Source organism: Nansenia antarctica, assembly GCF_963989245.1.
Source record: "Nansenia antarctica genome assembly, chromosome: 5".
In the NCBI taxonomy this organism is placed as follows: domain Eukaryota; kingdom Metazoa; phylum Chordata; class Actinopteri; order Argentiniformes; family Microstomatidae; genus Nansenia; species Nansenia antarctica.
Window position 1 is genome coordinate 9,180,099 of NC_137690.1, and position 13,652 is coordinate 9,193,750.

A 13,652-nucleotide genomic window follows, 5' to 3' on the forward strand; every position below is an offset into this window, starting at 1 on the left:
TATTAGCCTACTGTATGTATTATAAACATCTGATCTGATCAGTTATTGAAAATGATTCATGACATAATATGATCCAGGAATCCCCTTAAACACCACCCCATGCCCACCAGATGTCCTACACTTTAGATTAGATTAGATTAGTTTCAACTTTATTGTCATTGAGTACAGATACTAGACAACAAAGTGCAGTTTAGCATCTAACCAGAAGTGCAAATAGAACATGATATAAAAAAACATGACAATGATAGTGATAGATACAGTAAGGCATGTACAGTAGTTGTAGTTTACACTGCAGCTCTCCAGCTCTTTTCCCTTCTTGTTTTTAGTTTTTTTTTCTCCTAGCACCAGGGGAGCCCCCCCTCCCAAATGTCGTTGTTTGGTACCTGTACTATATCAATGACAATAAAGACCATTCATTCATTCATTCATTCATTCATTCATTCATTCATTCATTCATTCATTCATTCATGCATGTTTTGAGCTTGGACTTATACATGCCATTTAGCTGATGCTTTTATCCAAAGCGACTTCCGCTGCAGTGAGTGCTTACCGTACGTTTCTCAGTATATATGGATCCAGCGGGAATCGAACCCACAACTTAAGCGTTGTTAGCACCTCGCTCTAACGACTGAGACACAGAGTGCCATTGAGCCACGGAGGACCTTTGGCTTACATTTTGCTTGATGTATCACCAGGGCCACCGCTACGTACACGCGCATCACACGCTACGCGTAGGGCACCAAGTGCCCGGAGGGGGACACCGAAACAGCCTTATGATCGTCATAATAATCATAATGGTTAATAATGAACATAATGAACGGCGGCCCTGTTCTAAAATAATTGTAGAGCGATACACACATACTGTATGTGTACTGTAGCTGTGTATACAGTATGCGGTAGTATGACCTACAGATCAGACCGAGACGCCAGGCGACCGAGCCGTGTTTCCTGTAAAGTCTACAGTACGGCTGGCCAGCTGAACCCTAGAGCTGGCATACAGTTATGCTGGCATAACATAACATAACCGTACTGTCTGATGATGCTCACACCTGGCTGCAATACTAGCTGGGAGGACAGTCGGGCAGTATCACATGTCCTGAGTCCAGGGTACAGACAGGACCGTGATGGAGAACAGTAGTTTGAGCCTATCTGTTTCTGCCTTCGAAAACCCCCTGTTTTGTTGTTGCCATCGTGCCAAACATCCAAAACACAGACCAGTCTGGTCATCATGCCCATGACTACAACGGTTTGGGCCTTCGTAAAGTTGTACCCACTTTTCTTTGAGCCGACTTGTTGTTGTGTATGTTTTATACTATATAAATGTGTTGTACTCAAAATAATTCTATTCTAACTTTTAACTTTAACCTCTCCTTACTTTTCTCTGCTGTCAGGGTGAAGTTGGTCTTCCGGGAGAGCCAGGAGAGAACGGTTTCCAAGGCGACAAGGTATTTCACTAACTAACAACCTAACCGATGTGTAATAGATGTGTTCCGATAATGTGTCGTGTGTGTTTGTTTGTCGATGCTGATCTCTTTCGTGTCCCTATTTTGTCTGTTTTCAGGGTTTCCAGGGTTCCCCTGGGTTACCAGGTCTGCAGGGGACACCTGGACCACAGGTGTGTTATGACCACCAGGCCCTTAGAGATGAAACACTGTGTCTGTGCACCTGTGACCGTGGATAGAAATACTACATTTACTCACTGTTCCATCAGTAAGATGAACAGTTCCCAGTAGGTTCCCTTTCCCGGTGAACCTCTGCCACACAGGACTTCTGACATCAGACAGTGCCCATTTCCTCTCTTTCTCCTAGGGCAAGCCTGGTGACCTAGGTCCTAGTGGCTTCCCTGGCCCTCCCGGCCTAGAGGTAAGCATCTGTTCAGGGCAGAGATCACCACCGATGTCATGACTCTAGTTATATATCGGAGGTATTCTGAGGTAATGACCATCTGTTCTCTGGTTGTTCCCAGGGTTTCCCTGGAGATATCGGCCCACCAGGTCACGATGGCCCAGAGGGGCCAAAGGTCAGTATACGGGAACACTGTATATCTACTAGTGTCATCTTATACAGCAGGGGGAGGCTGGTGAAGGTAGGAGAGGACGGGCTCATTGTAATGCATGGAATGGGAACACGGGTTTGATACCATTCCTCATCTCGTTCCGTGCATTACAATGAGCCCGTCCTCCAATATCTACCTCCACCAGCCTCTCCTGCTATACAGTGTTTAGTATCAGAGTGTGACATACTATGTTATTATCCTCAGGGGAAGCCAGGGAACAGAGGTTTACCTGGGCCGAGAGGAACGGGCGGACAAGAGGTGAGAATGTAGAGAAATGTACATATTAGAATATGTACAGTGTATTAGAATATGTACAGTACAGTGTATTAGAATATGTACATACAGTGTATTAGAATACTCCTGAGGATGTCCTGAAATGTACATGACCAAATCCATTAATGTCATGTGGAGACCTTGTTTATCTTTTCATATACAAGATATAATAATGATGACCTAACAAGGCCACGTAGCACAGGACAGTTTAACACTTCAGACTCCTGACCCACTGTGATCCTCTGTTGACAGGGTGATGGAGGACCACTTGGACCTCCTGGAGCCACAGGACCGGAGGTGAGTGCTGATTGGATAGCTCAAATTCAGAAGCACAACAGCCAATAAAAAAGAATAAATACAGCCATAACACTGCTTTGGTTAGCCCATGAAAAACCCAACGTTCACCACACAGAAGGCTATTGCATACTTTTGCGTCACGGACCACAGGTAGGTTTAGATTCAGCACAATCACTATGATCGGGTTGGAGATATACCATAAGCACTTGGGAGGTGCTGTCAGTCCATTGTCCATGTGTTTTTGATAGATGACTCCCATCGCTCCCATTGTGCTGGTGTGGCTCCGCTTTGGTCAGGTAATTGATGGGCTCTGTCAAAAGGTGCTCATCTATTGAAAAACAACCCTGTCGTTTGAGATGGAAGAGAACGAATGTTGCTTTATGGCTTTAAACCAACGAAAATACAGCCAGACATTTCCTAGCAGTCAGATATAGTCATTTTGATATGATGGTTTCTTTGGCTTAAGATACAGATCCAAGAGGTATGTTTTCTGCACTATTTTTAAAGGTGTTACTTTCTGGGGGTATTGTATAAAAAATAAAAGAAATGTCACGCTTTTGGTGTGCGACTAGTGTCGAATAAATCTATGAAAACACATTATGGAATGTTTAAGTCATGTCTCTGGGCTTGCTTGCCTAACACTTTGTGAGATTGTTAAAGCCAAAGTCAGATTTTCGATCCATTACTCTGAGTAATCGTCAACATCTGGATGTGGGGGGATAGACTCCTAATTTCTCTTACTGTAAAGCAGCTCTGAAGGCCAAACCTCTGATTATGTCCGTACTAATCTTAAGATTCCATCATATTGTATCTGTCCACAGAGTCATCCCATTAGCCTAACCATCACAGACTGGATAACGCTTTAGTCTGGAGCCGCTCCAGATTAAACTATAGAAGCAAACTATTCCAACCCTAGTCACACAGACGGCTCCCCCCCCCCTACTGACATTAGGAATGGAGTTGTACCATGACAGAGCCTATCAATTATAAAAATGGGAATGGAAATGAATGGTTGAGTCAGAGAGACAGAGACCACAAACTGATGATTGAAAATTAACACATTTGATTCAGTGATGTTTTAACAAGGCAATAAGAAACAGCTGATGATGTAAATGATTGTGTTGCATTGATGAAGGATAGTAAGTAACATTACTGTCCGTCGCCAGGACACACATGTACTTTACGCAATAAGCCAAGAAATGAAGTGGGACTGATTTTGAGGCATTAGGGCTTTGACAATAGGATCAGACATTACAGCGAAATGAGTCATTATACTGTAACTAATAGTTTTCTTGATAAGTGTGATACAAGTTTTTTCAGTCATTGTTCCAGTCATAAAAAAATCCTTGAATTCAGATTGTTCCCATTGTTCTCCTTAAAGGTGCAATCTGTAGTATCGTCTTGGCACAACATAATGGGGTCTTAGCAAGGGCACTGCGCTCTGATGATTGGCTTATATTGAACACATATTATTTTAGTTCTAGAAGAGGCAAAAGGGTACACAAAGGACAGACAACTTACAGATTGCATCATCAAGGAACATGGTGATTACAGTATATGGTGTGTTTTGAGGTTTTTGTTTTGAGGCCTGTATTGTAAGGCAGTGTCGGGGTCCAGTCCTATGGGTCATTTATGCTTTCTGTTCAGGGCAGACCTGGGAGGCAGGGATTCCCTGGGAAAACCGGTCCAGAAGGACTGAAGGTCAGATACACTTTGCATGCACCACCCTGCCGAAGCCTATCACTGTCATACTTAGTGAACATGCTCTCCTTGCTCTCTTTCTCCACCACAATGTACTGAACTGTGTGCATTTAAATGAGAAGTTAATTGTCTCTTAACATGGTAGCTGGCCTCTAAGCACATTTTGACCGATCAGCACAAAGTCTGAATATGTTTATAAAATGCTTTGATGATGATTTGGTCTTGTTGCTGCAGGGCGAGATCGGGATAACTGGAGAGGTCGGAAAGCTTGGCGAGAGGGTAAAGGCTTTTCTCTCTCTCTGTTTGTATTTATGTGTGTGTGTTTGTGTGTGTGTGTGTGTGTGTGTGTGTGTGTGTGTGTTTTGCCATAGCCTGCTCCAAAGGACACAGTGTAAGTAAGTTCAGGACTTTGACTGTGGGTTTTCCTGTCTTGTTCTTCAGGGGCTTTTTGGCTTCATCGGGCCTGTTGGAGAGACTGGCCTCGCAGGAGAAAAGGTTAGACCCCCATCATATTACACATTACCCAAGGACTATTCACTTGTGGTGTCATATTTCAAGAGGCCCTTGTTCAATACATCTTCCCGTTCAGTTTTCCTCTGTTAGTGTCCTGTGTGATTTACAGTACGATAGGGTCCTCATTGTGGCGTTTGTTCTCTCAGGGGGACCGGGGGCAGATGGGTTCACCTGGACCGCCAGGGGAAAAGGGGGCGATGGTAAGGAGTAAGTCTGGACCCCGTCTCTCTTCCCAGGGGCATTCAACTTTAAATGGGTACTGTAGGGTGTGTGATGTGGGGCTTGGAGAGGATGAGATAGGTCTAAAGTAGGATGCCTATTGACAGTCCTTAGAGTTGTTGAAAAACTAGATTTCTTTATTTTTTATCCACGATGAATGTCTTAATGAGTTATTATGTTCTGTTTTCTCAGGGTCACCCGGGAACACCTGGACTTTGCGGGCCCTCTGGCCCTCCAGGGATCCCAGTAAGTACAGCATGTAATGCTAATACTTAATTCGGAGACATGGTGGCATTTTAAAGTGCCAAAACAATGCCATGCCTGAGGCCCTGTAAGATCTTCAGTCAAAAACATGTGTCCTCTTTGGCACAACAATTTAGCAGCACTGGGTTTTGTGTGGCTGTTTGTTTAAGTGTCTCTCCTGGCCAGACAGGATTCTTTTTTTACCCTGGTTTCTGTCTGTCTGGCTTAGCTAAGTGTTTGTTGCCTTGTTTGAGTGAGTCCCACTAGAACACTTTGCCAAGGGAGATTTTGAGCAAAAATGCACACACAGCTACTTCCCAAACAGTTGACTGTTATGTCGGAGTCTGATTTAGTGAGCCTAGTGCGGTTCACCCAGGAGGAGGAGGCAGGAGACATGGCTCAGGGCATTTTGTTGTGTTGATGTTGATGCGTCATGACAGAGTCCTGTCCTCTCAGCTGTAAACTTTATCACTTCTGGCATAGTGCTTCTAAATGCAACTCCCATCCTGCTGTCCCATCCGGAGTACGAACATACAAATCGTTACAAGAAATGGCAGTCAGACAGACACAGGGGCCAATTTAGCTGTCAAAGCTCTAGAAGAGGTATATCCATCTCTACTGGAAGATGAACACACGTTCCTTTGGGCAGGTCTCCCTTAAATATCATTAGATTAAATCAAGGTTCAAAGGGGAGGATTAAGATAAAGAATGTTCTGGAATAGAATGAATGCACCACAGGCGTCTAGATCGTGGAAGGATTGAGTGATGTCCCGGGGAGGCTGGTGAAGGGAGAAATCAGAAAGTTTGAGGACAGGTTAATTGTAATGTATGGAATGGAATGAGGAATGGTATCAATGGTAACATTCCACTGGTGATATCTTCTAACATCCAGGACGTCTACAATAGCACCAGTATCATGAGAGGACTGAGTGTAGTCATAGTGTAGTCATAGTGCAGTTATAGTGTAGTCTTAGTGTAGTCATAATGTAGTTATAGTGTAGTAATAGTGCAGTCGTAATGGTAAATGGACTGCACTTATATAGCGCCTTTATCCAAAGCGCTTTACAACGGCCTCTCATACACCCATTCACACACACATTCACACACCAATGGCGGCAAACTACCATGCAAGGCGACGGCCCGCTCACTGGGAGCAATTTGGGGTTCAGTGTCTTGCCCAAGGACACTTCGACATGTGGCCAGCCGGGGCTCAAACCGCCGATCTGCCAACCTTGCGTTCATTAGACGGCAGCTCTACCTCCTGCGCCACAGCCGCCCCGTAATGCAGTTATGGTGTAGTCATAGTACAGTTGTAGTGTAGTTGTAGTCATAGTGTAGTCATAGTGTAGTCATAGTGTAGTCATAGTGTAGTCTGTCTAAAGGTGTGTTTTCTGCTTTTCCTCCTACAGGGCTCTCTTGGCACGCGTGGACTCGGTGGCATCAGAGGACCCAAGGGGAGGAGGGTAAGGAACAACATGTTATCCCCCAATTCTCTTTTCATGCACTATGGGCCAAATCCTAATTTGAGACCTGCAGGTTCGGAGCAAATCTGTCATTGACCTCAATGCAGGATTTAGGTGAAAGCCTGAGGTATGTGCCTGGAGTTCGGATTCAGCCTTATAAGGATTATATATTCCTACATATCCCATTTGAATCCTTTCACACAAGATGGATTTGGTGTTATTGTCGACGGAAGTCTGCAGACCAAAGATGTAGTATAGTTATGCCTGCATGAGGCAACCCATGAAAGAACAATAAAGTTAAATTCACTAAATAACCCTTGATTGCAGACTCTCCGACTGCATGATTGATCTATCTAATATATTTTCTGTAATTGAGGCAAATTATAGATAGACATTTTGCATCAGTCTTTCAAGTAGTGGCAGTAAGCAATCCTAGATTACATATTTAATTACTTATAATAGCAGAAAATTATATTGAGGCCTGTAAAATTAAATCACATAGATCAAAGCAATTAAACCCCCCCCCCCGCCGCCATATTAAGTTGTGGAAAATACTCATTCCTCAACGTATTCTATTGGGAAGATGACCCAAAGCCATCTCAAGCTTCTTTGTATTGTTAATGATAGTTAAATGATCACCAGCTGCTGCTGGGTCAGAGATGCCTCCAAACAGGAACAATGAAACAGTGATATCTCCCTACATCAGTAAAGCACCACCAACAAAGATCTGTCCGAACGAGCTGATACTGGAGCATCAATACACCCGGGTGAAACACAAACAGATTGGATCGTTTTACAAGCTTCCTTTGTTCACTAATGTGCTTTCTGGCAAATCGTTAAAACTTGGGACAAACCTGGACGGCCTTGGTGAGTGTGGTTTGAATGAGGTCTCAGGAACAGGGAGTGTACACAATTCTATCATTGACTCAAAGCATTCAGGACTCAAACCCTTCATGTCTCAGATGATCTTCATTTCGGACCCCAAAAGTCTCTGAAATAATCAAGTGATGTATCTCTCTACAAGTGTGATTTCCAAGCCATAGTCACCTTGAGTATTTGGCCTCTCAACCATGCATTCAGTTCTCCATATACGGTGCATAAGACCAAGAGCCAGAACATTTACAGAGATGATATGAATGCAAGACTGAGACAGTCCAAGAGAAGCTCATGGTCTGGTTAAATGGATGTGATGCAGAACTGATCCTGGCTCCCCTTGCCATAACAGAGAATGGACCAGTGTATTGAAGGAGTGGAGGGGACGTTATATCTGTTCCAAAAGAAACAGTCTGTTTAATTTCCCACAAACTATCTTTCTGTTCTTGTGCAATGCAGTTTCCAATCAGCATGGGGTGGATCTTACTTTGACTATTGGAACTCCCTGTTTTTAGGGTTCTAAGTAATGCCATCGCCTCACAAGCTTTGTAAAGTATTCACTGTCATGGCTCCATAGGCCCGGCATATTCCCCAGTTTTACAGACCATGCTTCCTTCAGTCTCACTCAATGGCATCTATATCCCATGTGGCCAGGCATCGCCATTGAATACCGTTTAGTTGATCAAGGATGATTGCAGTTTGTTTACATTCTGAGGATCCTCACAGCCATCATAGGAATTTCAGTCTGATTGATTTTGTCATGTTGAAAGGGCATGGATGAGTCAGCAATAGGACTTTGATATTTCAAAGTTCATAGCTCTGTGTGTGTGCGATGTTGAGATTTATATTTAGAATTTTTGGCATTTAGCCGACGCCTTTATCCAAAGCAACTTACAACAAATACATCAGTCATCGCAGATTGTTTATATCCTTGCTTGGGCCAGAGGCCATTGGCAGTCAAACATGCTAGAGGAAGAAAGAATTATTTTTGTATTTTAATTTTTTAAATTATTATTTACAGTACAGAAACTGTACAGGGGGGTAGAGGGGGCGGAGAGGTTTCAGGAGGGACAGTTAAGGTGTAGCCTGAAGAGATCTTCAGTCTACGACTCTGCAGTCCTGACAGCAGTGATAAGCTCGTTCCACCAGCGGGGTGCCAGGACGGTGAAAGGTTATGACCGAGTAGCGCGACTGCTGCTACTAGGAGCCAGTGAAGGGTGCGAAGGAGAGAGGTAACATGGGAGAATTTGGGGATGTTGAACACCAGGCGGCAGCATTCTGGATTAGCTGCAGAGGTCTGATGGAGGAGGTGGGGAGCCCGGCCAAGAGTGCGTTACCTAGCCTAGTCAAGGCTGGAGATGACCAGTGTCTGCACTGAGTTGAGCTGCTTCTCTGGTGAGGAATGGACGTATCCTTCTGATGTTGTAGAGCATGGATCACCAATAGGCGGCCCGCCGTCCAAAGCTTCCCATCCGGCCCTGCAGAATATACATATTTTTTTGGGTTGTTTCTTTTTATAATATTAATATTAATATAAACAAAATGCACTCTGGTACTTAGAATATCTAGCATTTTTTTTTGCAACCCCCAAAACATTTGGCCTACCTCTCTCAGTACATGCGTTCGACCTGAAGATGTTATAAATCCATCTGTCAGCTTACTATTGGCGAGTAGCCTACACACCCTGGAGGAGTCAGACCTACCTCATTCACAAAGCTGCAACCTTGCTTCGCTGGTTGTGCACTGAATGCCCTCTCTTGTTCAGTTAAAGTTCGTTTAATAATTCCACTGGCATGTGCATATCCAGCTTTCAAGTTTGCAATTTTTCTGAGACAGGCCTCTGCCTGGTCAGGGTATGACTCTTTGAAAGCTGCATGCCTTGTGTAATTGTGATGGCAAATATTTTGCCGAAGAGGCATACAGGTTTAGCATTACTGTGGCAAGATGAATGCGTCCTTGTCAGTCCATTCTTCATTAAACTGCAGGTTCTTTGAGAGTGACATTTTGCTTGCTTTATAGTGGTGGTCTGGTCTAGCGGATAGTGAGTAGGCCTTAAATACTCCAAGGAGAATGTCCCTGTGATCTCTAATTGTAAATCATTTTGGATTAAAAGCGTCTTCTAAATGGTAAATTATTATTTAAATTATTTGTATTATTTATTATTTATTTTTATATATATATTTGTTTTAAGTCCGGCCTCCACAGTGTATGATTCTGGCCCTTGGAAAAATGTAATTGTTGACCCTTGTTGTAGAGGAAGAATCTGAAAGCTGTCGCTGTGATAATCGGCACACAGGATAAGTGGTTATTGAGGATCACCCCAAGGTTCTTGGTTGTCTGGGAGGAGGTCACTGTAGAGTTATCTACTGTGATGGAGAAGTATTGGCGAGTGGAGAGTAGCTCAGTCTTGTTACGGTTGAGCTTGAGGTGGTGAGATGACATCCAAGCAGAAATGACACGCAGAGACACATGTTGCCACCTGTGAGTCAGAGGGGGGGAAAGACAGGAAGAGTTGAGTGTCGTAATAACGATCAACCAGGTAGGATGCAAACCAGGAGAGTGCAGAGCCAGAGATGCCCTCTTCTGAGACGGTGAAGAGAGAGGTTTAGGTGGTTTACTGTGTCGAAGGCAGCAGACAGACAGTTCCAGAAGAATGAGGGAGCAAGCTTGAGCAGAGTGGAGGGCCTCGGAGCCAGCAAGGAGAGCAGTCTCAGTTGTGCCCAGCCTTAAAGTCAGAACGGTGAGGGTCAAGGAGGTTGTTCTGAAGGAGATAGTGAGACAGTTGGTTAGACACAGCGTGTTCAAGGGTTTTAGATAAGAAGGAGACAAGGGATACCGTGTCTGTAGTTGTGGACAGCAGACGGGTCAAGAGTTGTTTTCTTGAGAAGAGGCTTGACTCTGGCTGTCTTAAAGGCAGCCGGGACAGATCCTGTGTGGATAGAGGGGAGTTGATTATGGTTGTAACACATTGGTCCAATGTAATCATGGAAAGAGACTTCAAGGTTCTTCAGTATGTGCTGTACAATAGGCTTCAACACCTCTTAGTTAACCTCACTGTCCACACACACTTGGGAAATGGCTAAACAGATGGGATTTGTTTTTTAAGAATTTCTCAAATGGTTTTATCATAAATATTTATGTTGTAGCTCATAGCTCATTGCCTTTCAAAGCCTCTCTTGCTGAAGGGCACTTCATAAAGATGTGAACACTTTATATTCATTGTACTCTCTCTCTCTCTTTCTCTCTCTCTCTCTCTCTCTCTCTCTCTCTCTCTCTCTCTCTCTCTCTCTCTCTCTCTCTCTCTCTCTCTCTCTCTCTCTCCTGTAGGGCCCAAGGGGTCCTGATGGTCCTGCTGGAGAGAAAGGATCAGTTGGAGTGAAGGTGAGGATGGGGAGAATGGAGTTCAAAGTTCAGAGGTCAAACTGGTAGTCGTCGCTCTGCTCTATTGCCCTACTTCAGTGTCGGAATGTTATGACTTCAACTCCCCCACTGAACAACAGAGAATACGAGCACTGTGTAATGTGCCATTTGTTGTGGCTTAAGTTTTGAATGGGTACTTTAATGTCTTCATAAAAAAAAACGATAAAAGTGTTGACAGGCCTTTAATTATTTCTATTATCTAAGGAATCGTATCGTGACAGTTAATTTGCCAACTCTGGATCTTTTTTTATTGTTTATTTTATTTATTTTTGATTAATTAAAGCGACTGGAAACAAACTGCTACTGGCATTCTTTCACAATGACTGGAGTTCTTGGGTTCTGTGTGGGGCTGTAAGTGATACGTCCAAATGTGCTTTTTGCAGGGTCATGATGGTCCACCAGGAAAACTGGGCTTCCCTGGGGAGATGGTATGAGCTATATCAAGTTTGTCAAGCAATTTTAAGAATGTGTTTTGGTCACAAGTAGACTTTTGGTTAATAACCTAGAACCATAGTTGGCTCTAATGTACACAGTGTTCAACATGTAAACAAGTCGTCGTTAATGTGCCCCGGTACTCTTGTCTTGTGTTAATTGGCTCCAGGGGAAGATTGGTGAACCAGGGGAAGCTGGGCCTAAAGGATTTCCAGTAAGTCATTGGGCTAACACAGTCGGACACGGGTTAGGGGCAGTGGGATAATGGTGGCATTCTAGATGGGATAAGAGAGCCCCTAGGTACCGCTTAGGTTAGGACATTATAATTAACATTATAGTTAACAGTGGGAGACTGAAGACCCATCTCTTCAGGCTACACCTTAACTGTCCCTCCTGAGACATCTACTTTAGATTATTATTAATTCTTCCTGCTATGACTGGTGGATAGATGATTCACTTACTTAGTCAAATGTACTTGTCGCTTTGGAAAAAATGTAAATGTATGGTATATATCAATTGGAAAGTGGTCTTAATTCAGTGGCTATTATTGTTTTAGGGTCGACAAGGATTCTCAGGACCACCAGGGGCTAAAGGAATAGAGGGAGAGCCGGTGAGATCTTTTTATGTCTAAATCTTTCATCTCCAAAATCCTTGGCCCCAGTGTCTCTGGGCTTGGGTCGTGGGTGTTATTTCCTGTATTTAAATTCTGTAGATCCAAACGCTTAATGAAACATCAGGTTTGTATGATAATTCACCTTCAAGGCAGGAGTCATCTGGTGTCCCTTAACTATTTTTAAGGGAACTAACTCTGTCCAGTTAGTTCTGGATACTCCACCTGCCATGAGTGGTTCTGTGGTATTTGAAACCGACAGAATGTCCTGTCAATGTATTGTATGGATAGTGGCAATTTGCCTGCATATCTGCATAGGCATGTGTTGCAGAGCAGTGCCCAAGTCACTTGGATTGGTGGAATGATCCCAACATGTCCACACATTTCTTTCGAGACTTATGTGTGCACATTCCCTACTCTTCATCCTGGCACCTCATATGGTGCTGCCTGGAAAGAGAGAGAGAGAGAGAGAGAGAGAGAGAGAGAGAGAGAGAGAGAGAGAGAGAGAGAGAGAGAGAGAGAGAGAGAGAGAGAGAGAGAGAGAGAGAGAGAGAGAGAGAGAGAGAGAGAGAGAGAGAGAGAGAGAGAGAGAGAGAGAGAGAGAGAGAGAGAGAGAGAGAGAGAGAGAGAGAGAGAGAAGAGAGAGAGAGAGAGAGAGAGAGAGAGAGAGAGAGAGAGAGAGAGAGAGAGAGAGAGAGAGAGAGAGAGAGAGAGAGAGAGAGAGAGAGAGAGAGAGAGAGAGAGAGAGAGAGAGAGAGAGAGAGAGAGAGAGAGAGAGAGAGAGAGAGAGAACAGCAAGACAGAGAGAGAGAGAGAAAAAGAACAGTAAGACAGAGAGAGAGAGAGAGAGAACAATAGGTCAGAGACAGACAGACAGATAGATAGACAGACAGACAGACAGACAGATAGACAGACAGACAGACAGACAGACAGACAGACAGACAGTAAGATTGAGACAGGAAGATTTACTCTAGGCTTTCTGCAGAGGCAGCTCTATTCCTGTCTCATTGTGTCAGAAGCCTTGGCTCCCCTGTTCTAAAGTCTCCAGCAGAGGGATCCAATCTCAGACCTTTCACTTCTTCCTCTGTCTTTGCCAATGCATGTTTCTTTGGTTTTTGGTCCCATTCTTTGAAGACAAGATAGAAATGCGATCATTACTACTATACAGTGTGCTATCTGTGTGCTTCCACAACACAATTACATAACCATAGACCATTCTACGCCATTGCATATACTTTACTTACACCATAGTAACATTCATGTATACACATTGTACTACTTATGTGTGCACATTCCCTGTATATACATTGAACTGTATTATTACGTGGTTATTATACTATGATATATAGATATAACGTATTAATTCTCTGCCCTCTCATCCCAGGGACCGTCAGGGACATCAGGAAACACTGGGTCGTTTGGGAGAGATGGGACTGAAGGTGAGTACCACCCCACCTCTTGAGCATGGCGACTGGTTTTGTGTCTCATTGTAATAGCTCCATTTTCTGTGGTGCTGGTTCCACTGGTACAGTCTTACAAACCAGATCTGGTA

General features: G+C 43.8%; 1 protein-coding gene across 1 annotated transcript in view; it reads left to right on the forward strand.

Annotated features, from left to right (window-relative positions):
- The window catches only part of LOC308157355 (collagen alpha-1(XXVII) chain B-like), a gene marked incomplete at both ends in the record, with an annotated part of 60,833 nt that overhangs the window by 36,049 nt on the left and 11,132 nt on the right, over positions 1-13,652 (forward strand). The window contains 18 exon segments of the mRNA XM_080530902.1: positions 1,392-1,445; positions 1,562-1,615; positions 1,810-1,863; positions 1,967-2,020; positions 2,261-2,314; positions 2,582-2,626; positions 4,274-4,327; positions 4,562-4,606; positions 4,769-4,822; positions 4,987-5,040; positions 5,252-5,305; positions 6,712-6,765; positions 10,966-11,019; positions 11,442-11,486; positions 11,660-11,704; positions 12,047-12,100; positions 13,485-13,505; positions 13,507-13,539. Coding sequence (XP_080387028.1) covers positions 1,392-1,445; positions 1,562-1,615; positions 1,810-1,863; positions 1,967-2,020; positions 2,261-2,314; positions 2,582-2,626; positions 4,274-4,327; positions 4,562-4,606; positions 4,769-4,822; positions 4,987-5,040; positions 5,252-5,305; positions 6,712-6,765; positions 10,966-11,019; positions 11,442-11,486; positions 11,660-11,704; positions 12,047-12,100; positions 13,485-13,505; positions 13,507-13,539 — 882 coding nt within the window.